Raw genomic sequence first — 27,801 nt, forward strand, 5'->3', positions numbered from 1 at the left:
TGCGGGACAGCGGTGGCTCAGCACCCTCAGGGCACAGAGCACAGTGGTGCACCTGTCCTTGGGGACACCGTGTGCACCTGGCACAGGGGCGACGCGGGGCCTCCTGGGCCACCCTGGCCCGGCCTCACCAGTGTGGGGCAGGATGTGGTGCCGCTCACCGTCGCCTGACTCGCGAGCTCGGCCTGGCAAGGCCCTCGGCATCCGGTCGGGAAGGGGCTGGGGGCGCAGGCGGCACAGAGGCCTGTGCAACCCCAGTCCCTCCAGCGGGGGAAGAGATGCGTGAGGCACAGCGTGGCCCTGGGGCCGCACTCAGCCCTCCCTGTCCTCACCACAGTGGCCGGCGGCGGGGCCCTGGGAGGCACCTACGTGGACCCGGCGCCCATCGCCCCTCACGTGCTTAGCGCAGATGCCATCGAAGGTACCGGCTCGGGCCCTGCAGGGGTGGGCTTGTCCCCGCCAGCCCACTCCCGTGCTGGGCCAGGAGACCTCCGCAGGGACGGTCACCGGCGGCAGACTGCGGCTTCGCTTGTGCAGCACAGCAGGAAGGGGGAGAGCAGCTTCCTGCTGGAACTGGGTTCCAAGAGAGAGGAGGGAGACACAGAGAGTGAGAATGAGAGAAAGGAAGGCAAGATGCCCTGCCTTCGAGGCCACTCGGGAGGCTGAGGCAGGAGCATCGCCAGGGGTTCCAGGCCACCCTGGGCTACATAGGGAGACCTGTCTCAAAAAACAAAACAAGGCCCAGGGAGTTAGCTCAGTGGCACCCCGCCTGCCTCGAAAGCGCAAGGTCCTGAGTTTGATCCCACCTAACCCACCTAACAATTTTCGATCCTGACAAGATACTTTTACTCTGAATGCTCCATCTCGCGTCTTTTTGTACTTTACACTTTCAGTTGAATGTCTTTTTGTTTTTTTTTCTGGTGCTGGGGATTGAACCTGTGTGGCCTTAAGCATGCTAACCAAGTGCTGTACCACTGAGCTAAAACCTCAGCCTAGTTTCATTTTTAATTCCGTTTTTAACTTTTAGTTTGATTTTTAATCTTTGTTCTGAGTTGAATTTTAATTTTCTTGTACTTATTTATGCTGTGTGGCCCAGTCTGACCTTGAGCTCATGGCAGTCCTCCTGCCTCCGCCTTTTGAGTGCTGAAATCACAGGCACGTGCCACTGTGCCCCCCTGCCTTCCTCCCTCTCATTTTTGCAGTGCTGGAGATGGAATCTAGGGCCTGGCATGAGCTAGGCATGTGCTGTACCACTGAACTGTACCCCAGCCATTTATTAAATTTAATTTTTTCCCAGGAACATGTTTTTAGCCGAGTGCAATAGCAGGCATGGAGGCCAAGGCAGGAGGGTCCAGAGCCCCTTCATAGCAGGACCCTGCCTCTGATGCCCTGGCTGTTGGGGGGATCCCCAGTTGTGGGCATGTAAAGCAGCCCATGGTGGGGCTGAGGGGTGCTGGGAGCCAGGAGTGACATGGAGGGGCAGCCCTGACAGCTCACAGCCCGGCGGCGGTGGCGCTCGAGGACCTGCTGAGGCAGCAGCTGCACCTGACGCAGCAGTTCATCCAGGCCAGCCGCCACCTGCACGTGTCACTCCTGCAGTCGCTGGACGGGGACACCTTCCACTACCACAGCCTGGAGGAGGCCAAGGAGGTAAGCAAGTGGGGTGGCCCAAGGGCTGCCACGGGTTAGGTCTGGGGACACAGCCCGGCCGAAGGAGACTGCTGTCCGCACCATCTCCCCAGGCAGGCTCTGTCCCCTCCCGGGCTTTGTGCTGCCCGGTGCCTTGAGATGTCACCCTGCCTCTTCTCCCAGAAATTGTTTCTGTCGGACATCCACAAAGACACCCACAGTGTACAAATCTCAGACTGTGCTGCTTGCAGCCCCGTGCAGCTTCCGAGGTGTGTATACCTCAGCCCCACGGTCCCTCACGTTTTCTGCGCCAGGTGTGAACCACGTGATGTGAAAGTGTTCACAGGAATCCCATCAGACCCGAGGCGCTGCTGTCTCTATTTTCCCTTTGCTATGCAAATATTCCAGTGTGTTTCTGAAAACGACTTCATTATTTATTTTGTTTTTTGGGTTTTGCTTTTGAGATAGGGTCTCACTATTAGTGAAGACTGGCCTTGAACTTGCAGCAATCCTCCTGCCTCAGCCTCCCCAGCACTGAGATTACAGGCCTGGAGCTCACTATGTAGCCTAGGCTGGACTGGTACCCCATGGTGATCTTCCTGCCTCAGCCTCCCAAGTGCTATGGACTGGTTGAAAATAACTTTTAAAAATACAATCAACAGCTCAGCGGTGCTGGCGCCTGACTGGCAAGTTCCTGAGTTTTATCCCCAGTACCAAAAAAAACAACAATTAAAAAATACAATCAACAGCTGGGCATGGAGGCCATGCCTGCCACCCCAGCATTCTAGGAGGCTGAGGCAGGAGGACAGCAAGTTAGACCTTGTTCAGAAAATAGGAGTCAGGGATGTAGCTCACTGCCGAGGCCCCAGCCTCAATCCTCAGTACAGAAAATCAAAACAAACAAAAGTCACAATGTCACTGATATGAGATATTCAGTGTTCAGATTTTCCTTGTCTTGTTCCAGCCATGCGTTTTATCCTGATTTAAGCTTATCTGCGTGTTTACTGCCAGGGATGGAACCAAGGCCTTGCACATACTAGGCAGTGCTCCACCAAGCAGCTGCACCTCAGTCCTTTCTATGTTGAAACAAGGTCTCACTGGGCTTAAACTTGAGACCCTTCTGCCTCAGCCTCCTGAGGACCTAAGTCACAGCACCACACAGTACCCGAAATCTCAAGGGTGCACCAGACCTGGCAGTGTGCTGGGGCTGGAGGCCAGGACCTTGCATGCTGGGCACTTGTGCTGCGCCCTGGCCCACTCGGGCACTTTCCAGCACGTCAGTCCAGAGCTGCACCTGCTTGGCCCCAGTGGGTTGTGAGGCAGCTGCTAGCCTAGCCTGGTGGGGGTCCCAGGGGGGCCACTCTCCAGCCCCGCCCCGCTTCCTCAGTTTACTTCGGGCTCACAAGAGACAGCATGTTCTGGGCTGGCCTGGCTGGGGAGTCACCTCAGCCAGTTACCGCGGGTGCAGTCTACCCGTGCCCCTTGCTGCCCAGCCCTGTGTGCTGGGGGCACCCGGGTCCCCCTTCTAAGCCCTCGCTCCTGCAGAGCCCTGCCCAGCACCATGCAGGCCCTGGCAGTGATGGTCCCCGTGCCCCTCAGTATGTCAGGTGCCACAGGCCTGGGCCGCTGACGGTGGAGGACACCCCGCAGGAGGTGATGGAGGAGCCCTGAGCGCCGCGGAGGTGCGTCCCTGCCCAGGTGACAGCGGGACACGACAGGGACGCAGCACCCCCAGCAGGCAGGGTGGCGGCAGGTGGCAGCCGAGCACCAGGAGGAGGCCCTGGGTCACACAGCGTGGAGCCGGGGTTTAGAAAAGGGCTTTATTGGAAGGCAAAACAGTAAAATCCACAAGAAACTTTTAATAGAATGTGTGTTGTCCCGGATCAGACACGCTTGAACGAGTCACAGCTACAGGAAATCTACAAGAAACCAAACATCCTACACGGGTGGAGTTGTGGGGTGCGCGGTTGAAAACAATTTCCCCAAAATTTCTGTACAACCACCACCCAGGAGACAGGGCCTGTGGGCGGGCAGCCACAAGGCACCGCCCAGGCCACGCCCACACAGGGCGCGCCACGGAGCCACAGCTGGGGCCAAGGAGGGCCGCGTGCACATGCGCACTGGTAGGGGTGGGGGGTCCGCGGAACGCAGGCCCGGGGATCCCGGCTCCCATCCTGTCCCCTCCTCTCCCGGGGCGACAGAGGGCAGATACCAGGGAGAACGGCGACGTGGACAACTAAAGTAACGAGGGCACCCTGCCCAGCGCCGCTTCCGCTGGGGGACCGGGGCGTCGCCAGCGCCTCTGCCGGGTGCCGCGCCCTGCGCCCTGGCTCCTGTCCTCGCCCCGGCCGGCCTCCTCGGTAGGTCTCCGCGCCTAGTCTTCCTTCTCCTCCTTGCGCGCCCCGAACGTGGAGACTGCGCGACAGGTCAGACAGGTCAGCGCGGGCTCAGCGGCGGAGGGGCGGGGCGGGGCGGGGCGGGGCGGGGCCGACCACTCACACTCGTCCCGGGCCTTCATGCGCGCGATGAACGAGTAGCTCTTGTTGCGCCGGTAGTTCTCGTAGGGGTCGTCCAGCGCCACGCCCACGCCCTTGTACTGGTCCCACTTGTCGCGCACATCCCCGCCCTTGATGGGGTCCTGGATGCCCTGCTCCTTGGCGCCCAGGCCGCCAGAGCCGCTCCAGCCTGGGAGGGGGCGGCGACAGGTGAGGGTCCGCCCGCCCTGCAGGCCTGGCCGGGTGCCCACGGGAGAGCGCGGTGCCCGCCTGTGCCCGCGTCACTCACCCATCTTCACCAGCATCTGGTGCCCCTTGTTCTCTTCCCCGAGCCGAGAGTCGGGTATGGGAGGTGCCGAATTCGAACCCAGACCCGCCGAGGAACTAAGCAAAGACCGGTAGGGTTTTAGAAAAGCCAGAACAAGTTTACTAAACGACAGCGCCCGGCCCCCAAACGCTGGCTACCGTGAGGCGGACGCTGGCTTTGGGCCTCTGGCTCCCCCTCGTGCCGATGAGGGGTCCTCAGGGTGCCCAGTGTCACAGTGCAAGGGCCAACGAGGCTGCAGGCTGCCCAAAGCCATCGCCGAGGCGGACAGAACGGGGCGGGGACTTACGGTGGCGTGGGGCTCCGGGACCGAGAGCGGCGCCTCCTCCCCGGGGAGTAGGACTTGGACCGGGACCGAGAGCGGGACCTGGAGCGGCTCCGGGAGGAGCGGGACCGGCTGCGGCTCCTGCAGGGACGCACGGGTCAGCGCGGGCTCGGGGCGCAGGCTCGGGGGCGGGGGGCGGGCTGCCTACCTGGACCGGGAGCGCGAGTAGGAGCGCGAGCAGGACCGTGACCGGGAGCGTGAGTAGGAGGCCGACGACTTGGAGGAGCGCGAGTTGGAGCGGGAGGAGGAGCGGCCCCGGCTCTTGGATCTGCTCCGGGACCTGGAGGGTCCGCTGTGGGGACCACGCAGTGAGGACGCCGCCCACCCGGCCCAGCTGCCCGCGGCCCCCCTCGGGACAGCAGCAGCCCGGGCCCGCCCCTGCGCCCGCACCTGTTCCTCTTCTCCTGGCCCTTCCGCCGCCGCGCGCGCATCTTGGCTCGGAAGAACTCGTAGAGGCCGTTCTGCTCCCAGCCTTCGCTGCGAGGCACGAGTGCGAGTGACATCCCTCCCTCCATGGGACTGCGGGGCCACCACCAGGAGCCACCCTGCCCCTCCCCGCGCCACACCGCCCAGGGACAGGGACCCAGGCTCATGCAGGACAAGCCCCGGCCTGGTGGGACACGTCCGTCCCCGGCCAGGCGCCCTGGGGCCGTGTGTCCTGCCTGCCTCATCCGCTGGGCACTGGTCGGCTCCACCCTGCACCACCCCGCACCTGTTGCGGGGCCTGTCGTGGGAGGGCGGGCTGTAGAAGGCCTCTACGGCGGCCAGCAGCCTCTCGCTGGGCGGCATGGGGGGCGGGAGGCGGATGTCCTTGGGGTCCAGGGGCTTGTACTCGTGGTCTTCCAGCTGCGGGAGCGACGGTCAGCTGCCTGGGCACCGCAGCCCCGACAAGCCCCCCGACCCTGGCCAGCAGGAAGCACGGGGTGGGGCACACAGAGCCCCTGGGGTGGGCAGTTTCAGTTGGGGACGCCTGCTGTGCGCCCTTCACACCCAGCCTGATGCTACCCTCCCCTCTCCTCCGCGTGCCCACGGTGCTGCGTCCGCGCAGGTGAGGAATCCACCAGGCCAGTGGGCTCCCGGGGGCGGTGCCGGGAGTGCAGGGTGTTACCTTCACCAGTGGGGCCATGAGCCCGGCGGGGAGGTCGAAGTAGGGCACGTTGGGCACCAGGCTGGGGTCGTCGTGGTTGATGTGGGGCGGGCCCTGGCGCCGCATGTGGGGCGGCTGCCCGTTGAAGCCGTGGGGGGGCGGGCCAAAGTCGGGGTGCTGGGGCCCGGCCCAGGGCGGGTGCTCGTTGATCCCAGGGTGAGGCATGCGGTGGCCGGGATGGTGGTGGGGAGGCCCCATCTCTGCCAGAGAGACGCCTGGCTCAGTGACAAGCGCCAGGCTCTTCCTGGCTGAGGGGCAGCTCAGCCCGGCCGGGCTGGCTTCAGGCCACTGGCCACGCACCCAGCCTTTGTGTCCGCAACTCCGGACGGGTCTGGCTCTGCACTAGGGTCGCCGGGGCGCCCAGGCTGGCTCCAACTTGAGAGCTTCCCGCCTCAGCCTCCCATCACCTCTCCGACCTCCCTCCACCCTGGGCGGAGCAGGGACCGCCACGGTCCGGGCCCTCACCGGCGGGGAAGTCGCCCTGCGGGTAGTCGAAGCGGTGTGGGTACGGGGGCCGTTCGAAGGGGTGCCGCGGGGGGAAGTCGTCCTGCATGAAGCGGGGTGGGAAGCGGTTGAAGTTGTGCGGGTGCGGCGGCTGGCCGAACTGCGGGTGCTGCTGGTGGGGCGGGAAGGGCCCTCGGAAGTGTGGCGGCCGCTGCATGCGGAAGGGCGGCTCACGCTGCCCCGCGCCCCAGGGCGGCTGCTCGTGCTGGCTGTTCCAGGGGCCCTCGAACTGGCTGTTCCAGTTGGGGTCGGGCTGGCTGTTCCAGGGCGCATCTCGCTGGCCGCTCCAGCCGGGCTCCCCGCGCTGCTCGCCCCACATGCCCTCGTGGCTGTTGCTCCAGGGTGGGCAGTGGGGCGGGCCTCCTTGGTGGTGCGGGTATGGGGGCTGCTCGGGCGGCTGCAAGGAAGTGCAGGGTCAGCCCGCCACAGGGCGTCTGGGCCCTGCCACCGCCCGCCACCCCACCGCACCCAGGCGTCTCTGCCGCCACCGCCGGCCAGCTGGGATTTGGGTCGGGGTGGAGGGCAGGGCCTTGGCCCACACCACCCGCGGTCGTACCTGCTGCTGGCCCCAGGGGGCGACCGGGTGCGGCTGGTCAAACCAGGGGGGCTTGGTGGGTGGGATCTGGTCATGGGGCCCAGGGCCCCGGGGGCCTGCGGCCGCAGGATCCTGGACAGCCCCTGCAGTATCGTACTCTGAGGAGCTGGGCATCTGGATGGGCGGCTTGCTGTCATCTGCCCCGGGGAGAGGAAGTCAGAGCCTGGGCGGCAGGGGGAGCGGCTCCTGCAGCACCCGGCGCCAACCTTGCCTGGCCTCCCCAACAGCCACCTCCTTCCAGGGAGGGAACCAAGGGCACACTTGTCCTCTGATCCCTCCTGACACATGCTGGTCGGTCCCAGCCACCCCATTCCAGTTTGCACAGGAAGTTTTCCTGCCATTGTAAATTAGTACATCATTTTTCTAGTTAAAAGCTTACAGCTGGGAGGCTGAGGCAGGAAGGTCACGAGTTTGAGGCCAGCCTGGGCTACACAGCGGGTTTAAGGCCACCATGGATTACTACCCTAGTGAGGCTGTCTCAAAAACAAAACAACCAAGAGTTCACTTCCCTCAGTTAGGCTGTTTTTGGGTGGCATCTGGCCTCCTTGTCCACACTGCGTATGTGCTGGATCACTGAGCTGCTGCCCAGCCCTAACCCAGTGGGGATTTGAGATAGGATCTCACTGTTGCCCTCGCTGGCCTCAGGCTCCTGGGCTCAAGGGATCCTTCTGCCTCAGCCTCCCGAGTGGCCAGGCTGCTGGCTGTGCCAATGAACGTGGCCTTTATAGCCACTGTCTTACTAGAGCCTGAGTACTGAACGTTCTCGTAATCCCAGGCAGGTCCTGTCTGATGTGATCTATTCCAAATACAAGTTCCATATCCCTGATCCAAAATGCAGGGACTGGAAGCGTTTGAGACTTCAGTTTTTTTTTTTTTTTTGGTACCAGGGATCGAACTTGGGTCCTTGTGCTTGCGAGGCAGGTGGCAGAAGCACTGAGCAAAATCCCTGACCCAACTTCAGTTTTTTGAATTTTGGAATATTTGTAAAGATTTTACTGAGCATCCCTAATGTGAAAACCCAGTCAGAGACTGCGGGGGTGTCTGATTCCTCTCAGTGCTAAAAATGCTGCCGATCCCAGGTTCTGGGATGGGGGCCGTGCAGCCTGTGCTCCGCTGGATTTCATCTTAGGTTTCCCCAGTGCTTCCACACCTCTGCCATGCATGCATTCTGGCCCCAAGCCACACCAGCCCAACTGCAGTTTTAGCCCTTGCATCCCACTCCTCCTATCAGAAGCTATACCAGCCCTGAGCTGAGCGGCAGCTGTCCGGCTCCCGCTCCATCCTGTGGACCACACAGGGCAGGCGTGTGCGCTAAGCGGTCACCAGCCAGTGGCACAGGAGGCAGGGAGGAAAGGGCGGCCTGGAGGCGGGCAGGGGGAGAGGGAAGCTGCTCCCAGGGCGAGTCTCCTACCAGGCTGGGTGGTTGGTGGGATGGCCGGGGTGGGCGTGGGTGCTGGCGGTGGTGCCGGTGCTGGTGGGGGCGGCGTGGCCTTGACCTCGGGCTCCAGCTGGGGCATCTGGACCTGCTGCTGCTGCTGCTGCTGGGCCAGGCTGCTGACGAACTCCTCGTGCTGCGTCTTCAGCGTCTGGATCTGCTGCTGGAAGGCCAGCTGCACGGGCTGCACCACCGATGAGTACTCGCTGACCAGGGTGGCCTGTCGGGGAGGGAAGGCAAGTGCTCAGGACGCCAGCCCACCAGGCCGCCCCAGCTCAGCCAGGGCCTCCCGGGAACGGGAAGGAGACTGCAGCCAGGGTCACCCCGCTGCATGGCCATGAAAATGTGTGTGGGGGGGTCACCTGGGCTGCAGCTTGGTTCGGAGTGCCCGCCTGGCATGCCTGAGGCCCTGGGTTTCCCCCCAGCATGGCAAACACCAGAAACCAAAACACCATGGAGAAGCCCTGTGGACACACTGTGGGGCTCAGCCACTAACTTCCTGCACAGCTTCCAACAGACCACAGGGCCCCACGAGTTTCCTCGCCCAAAAGACAGAACAGGGCTATGCAGTCCAATATGAGGTCTCATGAAAGAACAGGCCCAGGCACAGCTCAGTACACACAGTGCCACCAGGTTGGGAGGCAGAGAGCAGGTGACCGACAGTCCTAACAGAATGGCTCTGTTTTACCAAGAATGGACAAGGGGGTGACATTTAGAAAAACCATGGAACGCAGGGTCCTGTCGGCCCTGGTGGGCATGAGCCCTTCTCCTGTGGGGAGGAAGTGGCCTTCAGGACATGCAGAAGAAAGAGTTGGAGCTGTGTGCCTGTCCCGGGGGGCCGCGTGCAGCAAGTCCCCAGGCCAGGTGTGGGAGAGGAGGCAGGGCCTGGCTGGACGCTTGCTGGGGACTCACCTGGTACTGGCCGAGGCCCAGGGCCGGGCTCTGTAACTGCTGAATGATGGAGTCATCGAAGTACCCATTCTTCTCCCAGAGCTGCAGGAGCTGGAGGGAGCAGGAGGATGAGGACAGGAGGAGGAGAGGCCATCAGGGTGCAGCCCAATGCCCTCGAACCCCCCCAGCCCGCCCGCCACCTCCTGTACCCGGGCGATCTTCTGCTGCTTGTCCTCCTCCACAGCCAGGAAGCTGGTGCAGTAGATGGGCACCACCACCTTCTGCAGGGCGGCCAGCAGCTCCCGCGCCTGCTTGCGCTGGCTGTGAGGGAGAGACCTTCCGCGCGTCAGGGCCCTGGGGTGGGACCCGGCCACGCGCCCGTTACCATTGTGGCTCCGGCCACGGCGCCCTCTGCCTTCTCAGGAAATGGACCCCGACCCAGCCTGGAGGGAGCTGGTCTGGGGAATGCAGGGAGGGGTGTGGCCCAGGCCCGGTGCCCTGGAGAGGTGTGGAGTGTGCCTGCCCTCCCCAGGTGGCGGCAAGGATGAAGGGACGGGATGCTGTAAGAGCCACGCATGTGCAGGGCCCGAGAAGCCTGCCTTGTGCTCCGTCACCTGCTAAGCACAAAGCCGAAGCCACCCAGGAGAAAGAGGGGCTGTGCCCAGCTGTGGAATGGCCAAGAAGTCTCCAGGGCCATATGCCGGACCCAGCATGGTGGCGCCCAGCCAGTGAGGCGCATGTCACATGCCCCATGGCGGGAAGGTCACAGGCAGAGTGGGCGGCTCTAGCTCCAAGCTGGGGCCAGGGAAGCATCCAGGCAGAGCTGTGACAGGAGGAGCAGAGCAGCACAGGAAAGCAGGAGGGCGGCTGCCGGGTTCACAGCCTCAGGAGGGAGGAGGACAATGCAGGATGGGGAGAGGGGAGCTGAGCAGGGCTGCGATCGCTCAAGGTGAGAGGTGCTGGTCGGCAGGGCGGGGAACCCGGGCCAGCACTGCGGCTCCCTGGAGCCACCGCGCCCTTCACTGGCTGTCCCTGCACACGACCAAGCTCACAGGCAGCGGGCAGTGGCTGCGACTGTGATCCACTGGGGTCCCCAGCACCCCAAGTCAGCTCCCCACACCTGGGCCTCTGTGGGTCCCCAGGGGCCACAGAAGTGAATCCCTGCCAGACTCGGGAAAGGTGGGACTGGGCCATGTGGACCCCAGGAGGTCAACAGTGCAGAGGACAGAGGGGCGCGGCGGCCAGGTGACGGGAGGGACGGTGGCCTGGGGTGGGAAGGGGCAGGAGGGGCAGGGGCCGGCCGCTCACCAGTGGTGCAGCACGTCGTTGATCAGGTAGATGAGGTGTAGGCGGAGCTCGAAGTGCGCGCCATCGGCTGTGATTCGGTTGCGGAGGTGGCCAGCCATCAGCTCGCAGTGTGGTGGGGACTTGGCGTTGCTGAACATCCAGTTCTTCCCGGCCTGCGACAGCAGCGGGGGTGAACAGGGGCCCCCAGCCAGCCTCGCCCTGGTGCCTGAGGAGCACGGGCCTCACCGAGATGGCATCCTTGGTGCACGTGTCGATGATGGGCTGCAGCAGGTTGTCGAACTCGTTCATGTCCAGCTGTGTCTCCTCCAGCAGCTTCTGCATCTGCTGCTCCACGGCATGGGCCACAGCCGCTGTCACTTGCTCCTGGGGTGGGAGAGGGACGGAGACACCGTGAGGAGGGATCTCAGCATGGGCCTCTGCGAGTGGGGTAGCCGGCGTGTGGCTGGGTGTTGACAGGGACACCGGCGCCTCCTCCCACACTGGCTGAGGACAGGGCGGACAGAGGGCTGAGGAGCCCACGGGGGATGGAGGTCATGTGGTCACAGGAGGGATTGGGGGGGACTCCGCCGGGAACTGTCCGAGGTGCGTGGGAGGGACCTTGGGGCAGCAGGGCCTTCATGCCCAGGGCCAGGGGTAGTGGCTGAGGTGTGCCAACGCCCCGTCCCCGCGGCCCTGGGCCCCACCTGTCTGAGGGCCAGCAGGTGCTGCTCTTGCTGCTGCAGGTTCCACTGGCTCTGCTGGATAAGCTCATCCACTGATGGGGTGCCCTGGGCTGGTGGCACGGGCGCGGCAGGTGCCAGTGGGGGCTGCGGCAAGGGGGGCAGGGTGGCAGGGGGCTCCAGCTCAGGTGCCTGCTGCTTGCAAATGACTGGCAGGGAGAAAAGGCACATGAAGGCATGGCAGGGCCCAGGGTCCCCTGCTTGTTCCATAGAGTCGGTGGGCACCCCGGGGCCCAGGCCCAGCCTCTCTCCCTGCAGCACAAACCCCAGGCTGTTCCAGCCACCAAGCCCTCAGCGTCCACTCTGTCCTCTCCTTGCATGGCCTCGGGCTCACCCAGCCGCCCCAACTCCCTCAAGTGTTTCCCTGCTCCCAGCCTCCTCGGCAGCCATCTCTGACCTCTCCACTCTCCTCTCTTTTTCCCTTCCCTTTGAAGACCCCTGGCTGCCATCCCCACAGCTGCACCCCACAGCCTCACTGCACCTCGGCATCCAGGCCTTCATCCAGCTTGGCTGGCACCGAGACGCTGCCGTATAGGCCCAACAAGGTGGGCAGGCCATGAGACAGGAAGGTGGGCTTTGGGGAAGCCACAGACAGCATAGCACCTGGTCATCGCTCAAGAACAGGGGTCCTAGAATCTGTTCTCATGTTCACTTCTTCATTCTGCCTCCCAGCAGTACCTACACTCTCTGTCACTCAACCTCCCTTAGCCTGGGTCCCTCCTGCAGCCAGGTCACACCCGGGACTCCCAGCCCCTCCTTCATGCCCCACCCCAAGGCTGCAGGATGGGCTCCCTCAGCCCCTCAGATCTGGCTCGTCCTCCCCTGCTCCTGTCCAACTCTATGCTGGGACGCTGGGCCTGTATCCTAAGCCCTTCTCTGCCCTCAGACCCCAAGGGAACATGCTGCCACTACCATTCCTAACCGTTAGCTCCCCTCTGGAGCCGATGGGCTCCAAACACTTGGCTCTTGGCTGCTTATACCCATACCACTTCCTCCCATCCATCTCCATGGCTGGCACGCAGCCCACGTGCCAAAGAACCACCCCTGAATCACATTCCCTGATGTCACCTGCACCACCCTGGGAACTGACCTCCTTGCCTCAGGTCCTGCTGACCCTGTGCCTGGCCCCAGGCAACAGGCAGCCACAGCACAGGGAAGTGAGCAACTGACCCAAGGCAGATTGGAATTCTGAAAACTGGAAGCCCCTACCCGGGGCCTCACCACAGAATCTGAAAAGAGCCTGGGTGAAGAGCTAGAGCCACTCTGGCTACCTGCATTCTCACCTGTAAGCCACAGCCTATTGCTCCCCAAAGCCTCCGGGGTGGTTCCTCCTGGCTCAGCTGGCCAGCCCTCTCTGCCCTGTGGCCCCACCTCCGGCCAACCCTGAGTTCTACCCCCTCTTTCCTTGGCTCCGAATGCTTCCTTTCTCCTCAGTTCCCACCTGGAAAACTCTACCCCATCCTTTAGATTCTGACCAAGGTACTATGCCCTGGAGAAAGTGCCCCAAAGCCAGCCCTCCATACAGGCACCTGCTGGTCTCCCTGTGAGGGCACCAAGTCCCACGTGGGCCCTGGTGTCTGGTCCTCCAGGTGGGGAGATCAGCCATGAGCTTCTTGTGCTGAGAGAGCAGCTCTGGGCTCCAAGGGGGTTCAGCTCAGGCACCTTCCTGCACTGGCTTACTGCTCCACCCCTCATTGATACCCAGCAAGGCCCAAGCTTATGGACTGTACTCCTATGCCCCCCGCCCCCGAGCTGCACCCATGCCTGCACCTAGACCTGACTTCATCCACACTACAGCATCGTTCACCCGGGGTGCAGTCCCAACCCCTGCTCTCCAGCCCATCCAGCCTGTCTTCCACACTGGCCACACACCCATCCCTTGGGTGCCCTTGTTGTAAACTCTTATGCTTTTTAAGCTTGCTGTGTTGGCACAAAAATGACCTAATCAAGGCCTGTCTGACTTCAGAGAGCAACAACCCAGGGACTACGTCTCCGTCTTCCCCATGCTGAAGACTGAGCCGCACATCCCAGCCCGCTTTTATTTTGTTTCTTTGGGGGGGGGGGTACTGGGGACCAAAGTCAGGACCTTGTGCTTGCAAGGCAGGGGCTATGCCACTGAGCTACATCCCAGACCTCCCAGCCCGCTTCTGAGACAAGGTCTCACTAAGTCACTAAAATACCCAGGCTGGGCTGGAACTTGCAGTAGTCCTGCCTCAGCCCCCTGGAGGCGCTGGCCAGCAGCTGTCCCCTTTCAATGCCATTCTACTTGGAGATTTGCCACTGGATGTGGGCCTTGCCCTGAGGACCGTTACCACAGGGTGACTAGTTATCCATCCTTGAAAGACCAGCGGCGTTTCCTAAGCTCATCAACTCCTAGTATCCAACAGCAAAAACTGATGACCACAGGCCAAGCACCAAAGCCCGGATTGACAATTCTTTCTGATCTGTGCACGTGAAATACACAGAACTCTGGCTGGACAGTGTCCCCCCTCCCCCGCCCCCCGCACACCGAGGTTGTTGCTCCAGCTCCGCGATCTCGTCTGCAAAACCAGCAGAGTTCCTGATTCGCAGCCCAGAGGGGATCGAGAACCAGCTGAGCGCACGGTCCCAGGCGCCTGCTACCAGCACAGGCCCGGAACCCGGGGAGGCCCACGGGACTCACGCTGCTGCTGCTCCAGCGCCAGCTTGCACTTGTAGTAACTGTAGAACTCGCCTCCGAACAGGAACGAGAACTTCGGGTTGTCCTTTTGCTTCTCCATCGTCATTTTCTCAAACTCGGGCCCATTGCGAGCCACGAACTGCGCCAGCTTGTCGATGACATTTCGGAGCTCCTGGTCTGCGGGATGGAGAGAAGGCCACGCGGGGCGTCAGCGCCGACCGCCGGGGTCGGGCCTCGGGGACCCCGTCCAGCCTCAGTCCGCCGGGGCTGGAGCGTCCGCTCCCCTACGGGTCCCGATAGGGGCCACCCGCCCGCCAAGAACCCGGGAGCCGCGGAGGAGGCCCGGTCGCCGAGGCCGCACCCGGCCCCTGCCCGGGCCTGGGGACTCCTGGAGGCCGGGTGGGGCGACGGGAAGTCCAGAGAGCGACCGACGGTCTCCGATACGGGCTGGGCCTCACCGTCTGGCGGCAGCGGCATCTCCATAGCTCCGGCCGCGGGGAACGACCTCCCGCGCCTCACAATCGCGCACCAGCGCCGTCTACGGAAGCCGGCCGGAAGTGGCGCGAGGGAACAGTTTACGGCGGGCCTCGTGGGCAACTTCCTCTCGCCACTTACGGCCGTCGCCTGGAAACTTCGGAAGTGAGGTTAGGAGGCGGGCGGGAAGGAGTCGCGCAGGGCTCGGCGGGGCGGGGGAAGCTGGTGAGGCGCACGCGTGGGGCGTTCTGGAGCATGCGCAGAGCCGGCCGCGGCGGGCGCGACTGGCGGGTCGATCGGGGTTGGCAGTCTGGGGCGTCCGTGCCCCGCGCCGGGCGTCTGTTTCCGTCCTGCGGGCGTGTTGAGGAGTCCGCGAAGTGAGGCTTGTTCGAGGCCTCGAGCGCGGAAGGAGGCGGAACTGGGCATACTGGGTTGGGTCCCCAGGTCGCCACTGCTACTGTGGTTGGCTGCGCTTCGCTATGCGAGCACGGGTAGCTTAGGTTTTTTTCTTTGCGGTACTGGGAATTGAACCCAGGAGTTTCTCAGCTCCATCCCCAGCCCGTTTTGTGTTTTTGAGACAAGGTTTCGCTAAATCGTCCAGGCTGCGTTCAGACTTGCAATCCTCCTGCCTCGGCTTCCCAGAGTGCTGGGGTCACAGGCGTGGACATCACACCCTGTTTAATTTCTAGTTTGGGGGTTTTTTTTCTGGTACCGCGGATCGAACTCAGGACCTTTCGCTTGCAGTGCAGGCGGCGGCACCACTGAGCTAAATCCCTGGGGCAACGCCCAGCTTTTTGAGAGTGGTTCTCTCTCTTGCCCAGGTTGGCCTTTCCTGACCTCAAGCAATCCTCTAGCCACAGCCTCCAGGTATGTGCTACAACACCTGGCATCACGTGATTCTCACTAGGATCTTTGGACCAGAACAGGTTGATGAGTCTGTGTTGCCATTTTTAAGGCTGGGAGGGATTCTGGGTTCACGTTGGAGTGAAACTTTGGAGTCTCTTGAGTTGGATCAATTCCATTTTTAGGCCACTATTGAGTCGCTGGGCATGGTGGTGCACACGTGTAATCCCAGCACTCAGGAGGCTGAGGCAGGAGGATCACAATTTCAGTCCACTTTTTGCAACTTGGCGAGACCTGTCTTAATTAAAGGTGAAAAGGGCTGGGCCCCTGGGCTCCATCCCCGGGACTGAAATGGCTGTGTGTGGAAGGAAACCCTGTAGGCTCCGGGCTTGCATGTGCAGTACCCATCTCGCTCAGCTGCTGTCCAGGTTGCACACCCACGGGCGTGGCTTGCACACATCCTGCAGGTAGATGCCGTGGATAGACAGGAAGCAGGTCACCGGCCCTCCCCCAGCTCGTTCTCTTTGTGGGAGCAGTGGGGATGGGATCCAGGGCATGTACCACCTGACACTTGGTCCTGCCCAGATGCCCAGCTGGCCTGGAACCTGCCATCCTACTGCGACAGCATCCTGATGGGCATGTGCACAGCGCCTAGCTCCCAGGCTCACTGGGACAGGCACAGTGAGAAACCACTGTGGGGAAAGTCGAGCTGGTGGAGGCTCTGGGGCAGCACTGTGGAGCCGGGCGCTGAGCCTGTCCAGCATGCCTCGAGGACACAGCCCCACTGGGCCCAGTCCCCTGGTCTCCTGTGCTGTGTGCCGTTCTCACACTCACGTGCTGACGGGATGCGGGGGCCTCCGGGATGCAATCAGGATCAGGTCACAGGGCGGCCCTGTGACAGGGCAGGCAGCTCTGGCACTGCGTCCCCACAGCAGATCCCGTACCTCGGTCTGGGACTTGCATCCCAGAACTGTGGGCCAAACAAACTGCTTTATCAGTCACCCCATCTTGGGTGCTGCACTATAGCACTCGAACACAGGCAGCACAGTGGAGGGGCAGACCCTGTGCACACTGTTCGGGGGGATTTGTCCTGGGCAGCAGCCTGCGCTGTCACTCATGGCCACACAGCTGGCTGGTGACATTCCATCACGCCACAACAACCACGCACACACACAGCTCAGGGAGCACACTGACTACACAGCCCAGCACTGCGGTTCCTGTGACTTTCCAGAGATGACACGAGAGTTGTCAGACTAATGGCAAATTCATTTTGCTCTTTTTAAAATTTAAGTACTCGCTGTGTTTTTCAGTCATACCCGTGTATGGTGGAGGCAAGGGAAGAACCCAGCTCGCTGTTGCGGTGACCGTGACATGCAGGGCCCTGGTTTGGGGATGGACACTCCGGGGCACAGGCCGAGCTATGGGCCAGGGTGCTGTGCCTCTCCTACCCACTCGCTCACGTGGGCCTGGCAGACGGAGCCACTATACTCCCTAGAGACAATGCCAAGTGCTTCCTGGGGGACGCTTACCAAGGGTTCCTGTTCCTGCAGGTCTGGCACCCCAGATCACTGAGCAGGATGGGGTGACAGGCCCTGGGCAGGTGGAGCAGAGATGTGTGCCCCTCCTCCATCATGGGGTTGAGCAGCAGGGAACCTGGCTTTGTGGCTGGGCCTGAGAGGAGCCCACAAGGCCCCGGGCTCCTTCCCAGCACCCAGAGCCACAGACAGCAGGGCTGTGCAAAAGCCCCTTGCGCACCAGGCAGACAGGCCCTCAGGGTGCGCTGCCCTCACCCTGAGCTCGCCTTCTGGGTGCAGTTAGCCATGTCTTCTGTTCAATAAAAGCATGTTAATAACAGTGTAGCTGTGGTTCTACAGTTTATTTTCAAATATATCATTATTTGGTTTTTGTGATACTGGGGATTGAATCTAGAGCCTTTTTTATTTTCTGAGACAGGGTCTCGCTAAGTCGCCCAGGCTGGGCCTGAACTTGTGACCCTCCTGCCTCAGCCTCCCACAGTGCTGGGAATGCAGATGTGCGCCACTAATGACTTGCTCATGATTCCATTTTTATTCCATCAATTCATTAATTCACAAGTCAGTCGATCCTAAGATTTGGCCCAGAAGAGAACAAAGGGCCGTGGCATAGCCAGGTCGAGCACAGGCAGGTATGGCGTGCGGCTTGTGCCTTGCATGGGTCGCCAGGACCAGCACGCTGCCTGGTGGGGGCGCTTATTGCGGTGGACACCGTCTGCAAACGCACACTCTCCTAGAACTGTGCACCTGGGTCTGCAGACAGGTGACAACTGAGGGAGTGTCCCCACCAACGTGGACGCTGAAGGCTGCACGAGCGACTGCAGATAAGGTGCTTAAAGGCTGGGAATGGACACCTTAGAAACGCCCGAGCCTCAGCTTACCCCTGCTGCAGGAAATGCCAGGGAGTGGGGTCCCAGCTGGACCACTCCCCCGGTGCACAGGGAGTGAATCAGCTCTCAGACCCTAGCAGGCACAGGCACCGCCTGTCTCCCACGCGGTGCCTTCATCGGATGCTCGCTGGGTCTGGCCACTGTCGCGCCATCCAGTGCACGCACTTGCTGTGGGCTCATGTACAGAATTCATACCCGTTCATTGCTTTAAAACCATGATAAAACCATACTTTCTCTGCAGCAGCAAATCTCTCGTTGGAAAAGGAAAAAATACATTAATACACAAATTTCAGCGACGTCAGCAGCTCAGGGGCCCAGTGGGGTGGACTCCTGGGGAGAAAACCACAGCCCTGGTGCAGGCTTTTGAGGTCCTCTGGTGGTTTTTTTGGGGGAGAAAACCACAGCCCTGGTGCAGGCTTTTGAGGTCCTCTGGTGGTTTTTTTTTGGTTTTTTGAGACAGAGTCTCACTATGTAGTTCAGACTTGCTTAAACTCACTATGTGGCCCCAGCTGGCCTCACGTGGATCCTCCTGCCTCAGCCCCAGGGCTGGGATGACAGGCTGGGCCACCGTACCCGGCTTCAGCTGGATCTTCCTGTAAACCGCTCATCCACCTTGCTGCTTCCCATTTTGCACAGCAGTTGTCTCTGAAGCACAGGCCAAACTATTTCTAAAGCACACAGACTGCAGCCAGAGACACGGCTGCTCTGGACAAGCAGGAGAGCAGTCCGTGCATGAGCTGATAAGACTTCTGAAGTCCAAAAGGCCCGATCACCAGAAGCAAGAAAACTGCACGAAACGCAGGAGCCGACTGTCAGCCACACGTCTCACCGGAAACCACCACACTTGCCAGAAGCACTGTCCCACATGGCCAAGGGAAGGACACAGCCAAGCCAGGGCCCCTGCACAGGGCCAGCCCCTTCGTGGTGCCAGGAAGGATGCGCCTCCACCCGGCCAGTGCATGCCAGGCGAGGTCCTGCAGCTCTCTGGGTGAGTCTGGAGGTGGGGTCCTTGACCGTGCCTAGGTGACGGCCGCCTCAGCCTCCTGGCAGCTGGGACGCGCGGGGCCTCGGCGCGGTGCCCCCTTCGTCGGAGCAGGATGCGATCAGGCGTGACATGGCACACAGCACAGAATCGGCGAGGGGGAGCCGGGCTTGCCGATGATCCTGCTCTGGGCTCTCCTCAGCCGCGCCCAGAAGCGACCTCAAGGCCGCTGCTCCCTGCCCGTCCCATGTCCTCGGGGGCCTCGCCTGGAGGGGCTTTCTCACCGTTCAGAAACAAAGCAGTTTCCAATCCAAGAGCCAGGCCTGCTCTCCTGGTGCAGGCAGAGGTGGACATCCACACGACTGCAGGCCCCTCTCAAGATCCGCCAGGGACTGAGTGGCCCCGCTGCGTGGCCTGCAGGTCCTCACCCGGAGACAACACACAGTCGGCCTGGAGGGAGATGTGCTGGCCCGGGAATGGCCTGCTCCGCAAAGGGTGAGAAGGCTGAACCAGGACCGCGCCTCCCGCCCTGTCCCTGGCCACACCCACTCTCCATCCAGGCTCCCCGCAAACCCTGGTCTCGTCAGCCAGAGCCGAGGCCCCATCTCCACCTGCTGCTCCTGTGGCTCTGACTGTGAGTGTGGAACCGGAGCAGCCTGTCTGTTACCCCAGCTGCACTGCAGTCTGCCCCTGCTGGGCCCCCTCAGCCGTCCCAGGCAGCCAGCATCCATATTGAGCCAGCCTCCCCTGTCCCGAGTGCTGCCCGCCATGGCAAGAAGCTGGAGCAGTGCAGGGAAGGGACTTCCACTCGGGTGAGGACCCTGTCCCGGCCCCTGTAGGCACGCCACACCCCGCCCCTTGGCCACCGCTGGAGTCAGGAGTGTCTGATTCCGCTGGGGCACGGGCCGGCTGCCCAGTCCCTGGGCGCTACACGTCATAGCGGTTCAAGGCGTAGGAGTGAGGCTGGCCGGGCCGGCTGTACTGAAAGTGATCCATGAGGACGCTGCCTCGGCCATACTGCAGGTCCCCGTGCGGAGGGCAGAGGACGCCGTTGTGGGGCCGCTCCCTGCCACCCAGGTCTGCCTCGGACACAGGTAGCAGGTGCTTCCTGGCCTGCTGGTTTGCGTCGTACTTAGTCTGTGGGAAAGAGAGCAAGGACAGAGTCAAGTGCATCCTCTAGGAAACCCGGGGGCGGGGCCCCAATTCAAGGCCCACCAGCCTTTGCCGGACCTAGAGGCACATGCCCACAATCCCAGCTTCCCAGGAGGCTGAGGCAGGACAGTTCAAGTAAAATAAGAAGGCCCGGGTGGAGCTCGGTGCTGAGTGCTTGTCTAGAAAGCAAGAGGTCTCGTGTGCCAACCCCATCTGTCATCACAGGAAAAAACCAGCCAGCCAGCCTCAAGCCCCTGCGAGAGGGCTCAGGTGCAGGGGATGGACGAATGGACAGATGGACCCACCAGCAAGTCTGCGAACTCAGAACCAGCCGAGCCCTGCCAGCAAGGAGAGGGACAGCAGAGCCGGAGCGGTGGTGGGAGTGTCACTCACCTTGTTGTACAGGAAGACACCTAAGATGGCAGTCAGCATGCCCAGCACGTTGGTGCTGGTGACCGGGTTGCGCAGCATGACCAGGGACACGGTGATGACCATGATCCTCTTGGTGGCGTTGGCGACTGAGTAGCTGAGTGGGCTGATGAGGTTGAGGATGGTGAAGGCGATGACATTCTGCGCGAAGTTGCAGAAGCCACTGACAGCCAGGAGCAGGAGCGTCCAGGGCCACTGGGACACGGAGGTCTGCGGACACAGGGTGAGGACAGCATTGGCGGCCAGCAGGCCCTGCCTGCCCCCGCCCGGTCAGCTCTGACGCACACATCATGGTGGGGGGAGGGACACTGCCCATCACGGCAGCCGGCAGCAGGGCAGGGAGGAGCCCAAGCAGAATGCCAGGACCTGAGTCTCCACTGCCCCCCACAACCACCCAAGGTGGCCTCGCTAATCTCCCTGGCACTGGTCAAGCCAGTCAGGCAACAATCAAGATTCACCATCAGCCTGCTGGGGTGGTGCACGCCTGTGATCCCAGCACTCTGGGAGGCTGAGGCAGGAAGATGTCAAGTTCCAGCTCATGCTGGGCAACTTAGCGAGACCTCATCTCAAGGTGAAAAGTAAAAAGGATTAGGGATGGAGCTCCAAGTGAAGGCCCCAAGTTCAATCCCCAGTACTGAACAAAAGGAAAGAGTAAGGAGAAACCATCACACAGCCCCCAGTCAGGAGGTGGCAAGCCCAGGTGCGTGGTCATCGTCGTGCCAGGTGCTCAATCCACATGCCCTCAACCCTCAGGATGCTGCCTGGTGTGGGCTTTGCCCACTGTCTCCGGCCACAGCCGACGGCCATGAAGGCAATGCCCAGAGCGGAGCCCCACCCTTCTCTGGACAGTGCCTGGACGGGGGCCCTAAGTGGACACAGAGCCCAGCAGCAGAGCACTGCCATCCCCACTGCTGTGAGCCTCGCTGCAGGCAAACTATGGACCCTCGGGGCTCATTTGTCCTCCGCCACAGGAGGAGACTGGAGGGACAGAGCCTCCTCAACGCACACAATCTCTGGGCACAGCTGCACCAAGCAGGTGGGGATGAAACATCCAGCTTCCTGGACACGCACAGCTCAAGTCACCACAAGGAGCTGCATGTACAAAGCACAGCAGCAAAGTAAAAGTGCCTGTGGATGCCACTCAGTTTGAAGGTTCTGGGTTCATTCTGCAGCATCAAAAAAAACAAGGAAGGCAAATGTGTCTCCAAAGACCCTGTGTTGAAGGCTGGGCCATGGGGAGGTGGTGGACCTTTAGGGGGAGGGGCCCCCATCCCTGAGTGGAACAGCTGTCTTTAGTGTTCCTGCCACAGGCCCAGGGCAGTGGGGCCAGGCGATGAAGGACTAAAGTGATCTTCGGAAATCACTAAGTGATCCTCGACCTCCTCGGGCTGATCACTTCAGGTACTCTGCCACTGACAGGGAGCTGGCTGGCAGTATGGGTCAGCTGTCCCACTGCTAGGACGAAAGGCCGACAGAAGAGTAAGGGGAAATGTGTTCCGAGGTCTCAGGCCATGGCTGGCCGGCTCCTTGCTGTGGCTGGGAAGTGACACATGGTACAAGGACATCAGGGGACACAAAGGGGGGCAAAGGGCCGGAGAGGAGGGGCCGGGGATCAGGCCTAGTCCCCAAGCTCACCCCTCCTGACCCACTAGGAGTGGGCGTCCCTCATGTCCTCGGTGGCTCTCACCAGGGAGCCACAGTCCAGACAGACCATCACGACGGAGCTGTGACACCCTGCCTTTCTATTTCTGGCATCTAGACAAGATTGCTTCCTGCTCCACACTTCTGCTGCATGACGCGGTCAGGGACCCTCGCCATGGCCTGTGCTGAGCTGTGGGCTCATGAAGCCTCCCCTTCTTTATAAGGCCAGCCAGGCTGGGGATTTAGCTCAGTGGTTCCACTGCCTGCTTTGCAAGCGCAAGGTCCTGAGTTCGATCCCCAGTACCAAAAACAAAACAACACGCCAGCCTGCGTCAGGTATCTTGTGACAGCCCCAGAACGCAGACTACTGCAGACGCCAGAACACCCTGGCATGACCCCACAAGCAGTCAGGAAGGGGTGCACTCTCACCAGGTCGCTGCTGACAAGGAACGCTGAGAGGTCCACCAGCACCCACGTGGGGATCATGAAGAAGACAGCGTGGCACCCCAGGATGTTGAGCAGCCGGAGATGGTGGATGCGGGAGTCTCTCAGCACCTGTGCAGAGGAGGCCTCATGAGAGGCTGAAACTGAGAGCAGCCAGAGGGGCCCGGCCCCCAGGCCTCTGTCCAGGGTCTGTCTGCTAACCCTGGCATCCAATCCGGGAAAAGAAAAAAGAACAGCAACACTCAGGGCTGGTGTAGCTGTGGTGAAAGAGGCGCTGTGAGACCCCCTAGAATAAGTGGGATGTGGTGTAGCCTTTCTGGGCACAACCAGTATTGGCAAAGCTGGCAGCATCGCATCCTTGCTGACCCCATACAGGAAAAAGCCCGAGGTCAGGAAAGCCTTCCGCATAAATATGGTCATGAGAAGCTGGAGTGGCCTGTGTTTCCAACAGAATGAGGGCCCGCACGAATGTGCCACGTGACAGTTACAGAGTCCCAGAAAGACGGAAAGGTTAGCGATATGGTGAAAAGTTACTCTAATTGACAGTACCCAAAGCGAGAATTTGAAATGTGTCTATCCTACTGCAATTCCAAGAAATGCCAGGAGAAACTAACAGGAATAGCTGTTCCCTTCAGCTGGGAGTGAAGCTGAGCCAGAGAGCGCTTGCCTAGTGTGAAGGCCCCGGGTTCCATGCTGAGCAGCGGAAAACCTCCAAACCCAAACCCAAAGCAGAATAAGAACAAGGCCAGTATGCTCTTCAGCAGACACACGGAGGCCCCTGACTGGCAGCCAGGCCTTTGGGCTCTTCACCTCCCGCACCCACCATGGGGCTCTGCACACAGGAAGTGCTCGGTATGGGTAAAAAAGTTCATGGGTGTGGAGGTGCACACTCTGGGAGGCTGAGGTATGTGGGTCACTAGTTTGAGCCCAGCCTAGGCAACTTATCAAGAAAATAGTAAAAAGGCTGGGGATGCAGCTCACTACAAAGGCCCTGAGTTCCATTCCCTGTGCTGCAAGAAATTCTTTTATAGGGCTTTTCTCTTTGTCTTAGTGTTGTGTGTGTATTAACTTTATACCAGAACAGCATCAACTATTTAAAACACGAGGCAGAAAGAAAGTATGCAGAGCCGGGGATTTAGCTCAGTGGTTCCGCCGCCTGCCTCGCAAGCACAAGGTCCCGAGTTCGATCCTCGGTACCAAAAAAAACAAAAGGAAGTGATCAGAAAGAAGGCAACAGAGAACCCTGGCTCCCCACCAGGGAGACCCGGCCTGTGCCACCCCGCCCTGCCCCACACCTTCTTGGAGAAGATGTTCTGCAGCGAGAAGCACAGCGTAGCCGCCAGGGCGCTGACCAGCCCCCACACGTCGAAGGACAGCTCGGTGACGGTGGCCAGCAGGACGCCGCTGATGATGGGGATGAGCGACAGGTACACCTGGGGAGGAGCAGGAGTGGGGAAGGAACACAGCCCGGGCCTTACTGCTCTCCCTCCCAGCGTCCGCCGTGACGGAGCAGGCAGGCTGTGTCCCCACACGCTGCCCGAAAGGGCGCCTGACCGGGGCGGTCCCCATCTAGCGTGACCCAGGAGGGCCCTGGCCTGTGACTGCGGCCCTTCCAACCCAAAGGGGCTCCCGCTGTCACCTCCTTCCCTGCAGACCTCGGCTCACCCCACCTGGAGAACACCTCTCCTGCCCACCTCCACCCCCTGGGTGTCCCCAGTGCGCTCCACCCACTGTGACTGCCCAGACAGCCATGTGGTCCCTGCCAGGCCAGGCACGACTCCGGGGCAGGCCCCGTCTGCTGCCCTGTCCAGTGCCCTGCAGAGTGGACACTCAGTAGCTGCTCTCGGTGCTGGGCACTCACTGTGCTTAGTAGCTGCCAGCACAGTGGAAGACGACAGTGATGGAGTGCGGGGGTCCCAAGGGTGCAGAACCCAGCACAGGGCTCCTGGTGCTTCCCCGCAGATTTCCTCAGTCCTGGATCACCCCCGAGGTACAAGGAACCCTCTTTTGTGGCCCCAGGGATGGAACTCGGGGCTTCCACACTGAGATGCATTCCCAGCTCATTCTCGAGACTGGGGCTTGCTGGCTAAGGTGACCAGGCTGGGCTCAAACTGGAGATCCTCCTGCCTCTGCCTCTCTGAGTGCTGGGCAGAGAACAGCCTCCAGACAATGCAGAGATTCAGTAAGTAGGGAGATGACACCCCCAGCAGGGCAGGTCACTCGCACACTGGGGAACCTGAATTCCAGCTCCCAGCTCCTGGCCGGGGGCCCTCAGGGGTATGACTCCACTGTGAGGTCCCAAGCTCAAGAGTGGGGACAACCTGCCTTACCCGCCTTGCAGCATGGGTCCCCACGAAGCCATCCCTTCTGTCCCCCGGCTGCCTGCCCAAGGGGGCCGCTCCCCAGTCTCTGCCCACCATGTGAGCCATGTCCCCGACTACACAGAAACCTGATAATCACGACGCGCTATCGGGTGACACAGGTGTGCCTCTCGGTGAGTCCGACCCCCAGAAGCCCAGTCATACCTGGCTCACCCTGCACCCAGCAGCAGGGCACACACAGGTCTTGTCAGGAAGAGACAGGCTGCAACACAACTCAGCCAGAGGCGGCCCACTTTCTATAAGCTGATCCAGGGCGCTGCACCCAAGTTACATAAAGTGCAAGATGCCGGAAAGCAAGCCCTTGAGAACTGCACCGTGTCCAGCAAGAACTGGCTTCCAGCTGGGACAACGGGAGTCCTGTTTCCACTGAAGCACACAGCAAGGCTGGCTCTGGCCAGTCACAGCCTCGCTCACCCAAGGCAGAAAAGCACCGCCCGGCACCCTCGGCCGACCCTGGCCTTCCCACGAGCATGTTGTGCCTTCACACCTTCCTTAGATACAGTGCCGGGCTGGGCGCGCAGCTCACTGCAGGGCTGTGTCCACATCACAGTCCTCTGCGTGGCCGGAAGTCCCTACCTGACCAGGCGGAGGAAGACCCCGCAGGCTTCTGACCCTTCCCGACCCCATTGGGAGGACCTGCGAGATGTGACCCAGCCACCACCTACCGGCAACCCCGGCAGGGGAATGAAATCAGGAGGATGTCAGACCCGGGTAGCGGTGTTCCTGCGCCACACCGCAGAGCCCACCGCCCCAAGGCGGTCTGCAGGCGAGCCCCGGCGCGGCAGCAGGACAAGGGCTGCGGGAGGCCTCTCCTGACTTCCTCATCTGATGGAAGCCAGGCAGCAGGCAGGCAAAGAGCAGGACACGTCACCAGCTGAAGACTGCAGGCTCTGCCCACCTCCGGGGCTCCCGCCCGGCTTACCTTGGTGCTCTGCTTTTCCTTCATGATGATCCGGGACAGGAGGACCACCCAGATGGGCATGGTGGCCTTGACTGCGGAGAGAGAGGCACTCCGGCTCGACCCGGCCCAGCGCCTCCGGGCCCCCGTGCCGGCCCCCCCCCCCAGGCCGAGCACCCACCGGTGTGCGCGTAGGACACTGGCACCTTCCAGATGCTGACGTGCGCCGACACCGACGCGAAGTACTTGCCGAAGGCGAGCGGCAGCACATAGCGCGGGTAGAAGCGCGGCGGCAGCAGCGGGCCGGGAGGCGGATGCGGATGCGGGCCGGGCGCGGGGCTCGACTCGGGCGGCGCGGGCGGCACGCGCCAGGCGCGCAGCAGCGGCGGGAGCCCCGCGCACAGCGCCAGGATGTGGCACAGCGACACGGTCACGGGGAACGGGAAGGCGCTCAGGATCACCTTGTTGACCACGTTGCCGCCCGCGCTCAGCGCGTACCACAGCAGGCACAGAGCCGCCACCCGCGCGCCCTCGCGCGCGCCCCCGCCGCCCGCCGCGCCCCCTGCGCCCGCCGCCCCCGCCGCCGCCATCCTGTCCGCGGCGCCCGCCCGCCCCTTCCCGCGCCCCACGGCCGACGGCCCGACGGCCCGACGCCGGCCGGGGGCGGGGCCGGGGCGAGCGCGCCGGCGGCGCCGCTCCCCATTGGACGTCGCCGCACGGGTCACCGCCCTGGGCCGCCGACGCGCCACGTCTCGAGCGCAGGCCCCGCCCTCTGACGGGTTTCCGGTGTGTGTGTGGGGGCTGGGCCGATCCCGGAAGCACGGAGAGCAGGGAGACCGGGTGGACCCGAGATCCGGCAGGACTGGTCCTGTCGAGTGGGCGTGTGCGAATGATCGGCGGTCCAGCGGGGGTCTGTGCCTGCGGTACATCGGCGCCCCAAACCGGGCTCCCGATGGGCTCAGGGGCGGTGGTAACCAGATCGTGAAAGGGTCTCCTAGAGCCGCATTATCACTGCAAAGCAGGTGCGCCCACGGCGGTGCTCCTGCGGAAGGGCTCCCGATTTGGGAGCGCCCCGGGGCCTCGCGACGCGCGTCGTCCCCTGAGCCCTAGGAACGCTGCGCGGTAGGTCTCCATCTACGTCTCCCAGATGGCAGGTGAAGCCCAGGGGCGCCCGCCAAGCCAGCAGCCTGCTTGGACTCGAACTCGAGCTCTGGCCTGACACTGATGCCCCAGACCTAGGGGAGGAAAGCAAGACAGCTGCTCCCAGCAACCTGCGCGCGTACTGCTTCCACGACTTGGAGTGCTTCTAGAAATCGTGGGCTCCCAAGTTTTTAGAGAAGGGGTGTTAAAATTCGCTTATCGCACCCATACGTGGCAATTTAGCAGGTGGCAACCAAATGCCCGCCCCCGCCCTCGTTGAGGGTGTCTGTCAGCTTACCCTATCCCCAAAGCCGGGTGGTCCGTATACCCCGGGGCGGGAGGAGGGCGCACAGGCCAGCGAAGGCAGCAGCCAGTTCCTCCACAGCAGAGCCGGGTCCTGGGCTTCCGCCCACGCGACTTCGGCTCTTCTTACTTCTATCTTCTGCCACTTAACTTACTCCTCACAACTGTGGGCAGACTCTTTTCTCCTCCTCGAGAGACCAGGTGCACAGGACTGCAGCGTGGGCGTGGAGCAGCTTCACGGTACCCGGGAACCACAGGCTGCCTGGCGCTGATCTTCAGCTTCATGGGGTTGACTGGGCACCCGGGGAAACAGTTCCAGGGCCCCTCGGCTGCTCTGTGCAGCCGGCTGTCTTCACCGGGAGCTGTGTCCTCGTTAAGCAGACCAGTAGGTGGCGGCAAAATGGTCTGTTTTGAGTGAAAAAACCCTAGAATTCCGAAGTCTTAAGAACTAAAAGATTATCACTTTACCATCAAGGGGAAAAACATGCATCAAATAAGGCAGCCTCAAGCCACCAAGACCACAGGTATTTGGAGGATAGAACAAGGTCACAGGCTCGAGCTGTGGGCCTGCGACAGGGCTTCTCTGCAGGGCAGGTGATGCCTGGGTGACATCCCTGATGTGGCCCGGGCCTCACCCATGCCAGCAGGTGCCAGGAATGACAG

General features: G+C 61.9%; 4 protein-coding genes across 17 annotated transcripts in view; 1 reads left to right on the plus strand and 3 right to left on the minus strand.

The window, feature by feature from the left end:
• CUNH19orf44 (chromosome unknown C19orf44 homolog) overlaps positions 1–3,493 on the plus strand; it is a 12,532-nt gene extending 9,039 nt beyond the window's left edge. For 4 of the 10 annotated variants that reach the window (XM_021251075.2, XM_087201905.1, XM_021251076.2 and 1 more), the window contains exons 6-8: positions 335–418; positions 1,481–1,647; positions 1,810–2,298. In XM_021251075.2, the coding sequence (XP_021106734.2) occupies positions 335–418; positions 1,481–1,647; positions 1,810–2,094 (536 nt within the window). In that variant the 3' untranslated portion in view covers positions 2,095–2,298. Of the gene's footprint in view, positions 1–334; positions 1,648–1,739; positions 2,299–3,225 lie in introns of those variants that run through there. The other 6 variants (XM_004873276.4, XM_087201906.1, XR_002391792.2 and 3 more) reach the window with 5 other exon arrangements.
• Cherp (calcium homeostasis endoplasmic reticulum protein) lies at positions 3,466–14,622 on the minus strand. Of its 4 annotated transcripts, none has more exons than XM_004873271.3 (18): positions 14,488–14,622; positions 14,033–14,206; positions 11,335–11,519; positions 10,877–11,014; positions 10,652–10,803; positions 9,553–9,664; positions 9,365–9,454; positions 8,429–8,672; positions 6,979–7,154; positions 6,384–6,819; positions 5,880–6,118; positions 5,484–5,617; positions 5,162–5,243; positions 4,920–5,063; positions 4,736–4,852; positions 4,411–4,505; positions 4,126–4,311; positions 3,466–4,041 (listed from the first exon to the last, which is right to left on the minus strand). In XM_004873271.3, exons 1-18 carry the CDS (start codon positions 14,510–14,512, stop codon positions 3,546–3,548), a joined length of 3,225 nt encoding a protein of 1,074 aa, XP_004873328.2. In that variant the 5' UTR covers positions 14,513–14,622; the 3' UTR covers positions 3,466–3,545. The 4 variants fall into 4 exon arrangements, with proteins under 4 accessions (XP_004873328.2, XP_004873330.1, XP_021106711.2 ...); XM_004873273.3 differs by having other exon boundaries at positions 5,162–5,248; XM_021251052.2 differs by having other exon boundaries at positions 9,553–9,697.
• Positions 14,623–17,207: 2,585 nt separating this feature from the next.
• On the minus strand, positions 17,208–26,300 carry Slc35e1 (solute carrier family 35 member E1). The gene is made up of 6 exons (XM_021251132.2): positions 25,877–26,300; positions 25,720–25,790; positions 23,712–23,849; positions 22,402–22,527; positions 20,296–20,541; positions 17,208–19,887 (listed from the first exon to the last, which is right to left on the minus strand). The coding sequence occupies exons 1-6, from the start codon at positions 26,283–26,285 to the stop codon at positions 19,678–19,680; spliced, it is 1,200 nt and encodes a 399-aa protein (XP_021106791.2). The 5' UTR covers positions 26,286–26,300; the 3' UTR covers positions 17,208–19,677.
• Positions 26,301–26,639: 339 nt separating this feature from the next.
• The window catches only part of Med26 (mediator complex subunit 26), a 43,728-nt gene continuing 42,566 nt past the window's right edge, over positions 26,640–27,801 (minus strand). The window contains exons 4-5 of one of the 2 annotated variants that reach the window (XR_015447604.1): positions 27,134–27,543; positions 26,641–26,930 (exon numbers count right to left, since the gene is read on the minus strand). The gene's annotated coding sequence lies outside the window, so the exon portion shown is untranslated. Of the gene's footprint in view, positions 27,544–27,801 lie in introns of both variants that reach the window. The other variant, XR_015447603.1, reaches the window with a different exon arrangement.

Source organism: Heterocephalus glaber, unplaced genomic scaffold, assembly GCF_053883595.1.
Source record: "Heterocephalus glaber isolate CG9 unplaced genomic scaffold, H.glaber_assembly_v1.0 deba00001761, whole genome shotgun sequence".
Taxonomy (NCBI): Eukaryota; Metazoa; Chordata; class Mammalia; order Rodentia; family Bathyergidae; genus Heterocephalus; species Heterocephalus glaber.

Coding starts and splice junctions, on each gene's coding strand:
- Cherp (XM_021251052.2), bottom strand. CDS start 14,512: ATGGAGATGCCGCTGCCGCCAGACG. Junction 11,015..11,334: donor ACCTGCTGGCCCTCAGACAG/GTGGGGCCCAGG, acceptor CTCCCACCCCAG/GAGCAAGTGACAGCGGCTGT. Junction 5,064..5,161: donor GGCCAGGAGAAGAGGAACAG/GTGCGGGCGCAG, acceptor TGGTCCCCACAG/CGGACCCTCCAGGTCCCGGA.
- Slc35e1 (XM_021251132.2), bottom strand. CDS start 26,285: ATGGCGGCGGCGGGGGCGGCGGGCGCAGGGGGCGCGGCGGGCGGCGGG. Junction 23,850..25,719: donor AGGAAAAGCAGAGCACCAAG/GTAAGCCGGGCG, acceptor GCTCCTCCCCAG/GTGTACCTGTCGCTCATCCC. Junction 20,542..22,401: donor TCCTTGTCAGCAGCGACCTG/GTGAGAGTGCAC, acceptor CTGTGTCCGCAG/ACCTCCGTGTCCCAGTGGCC.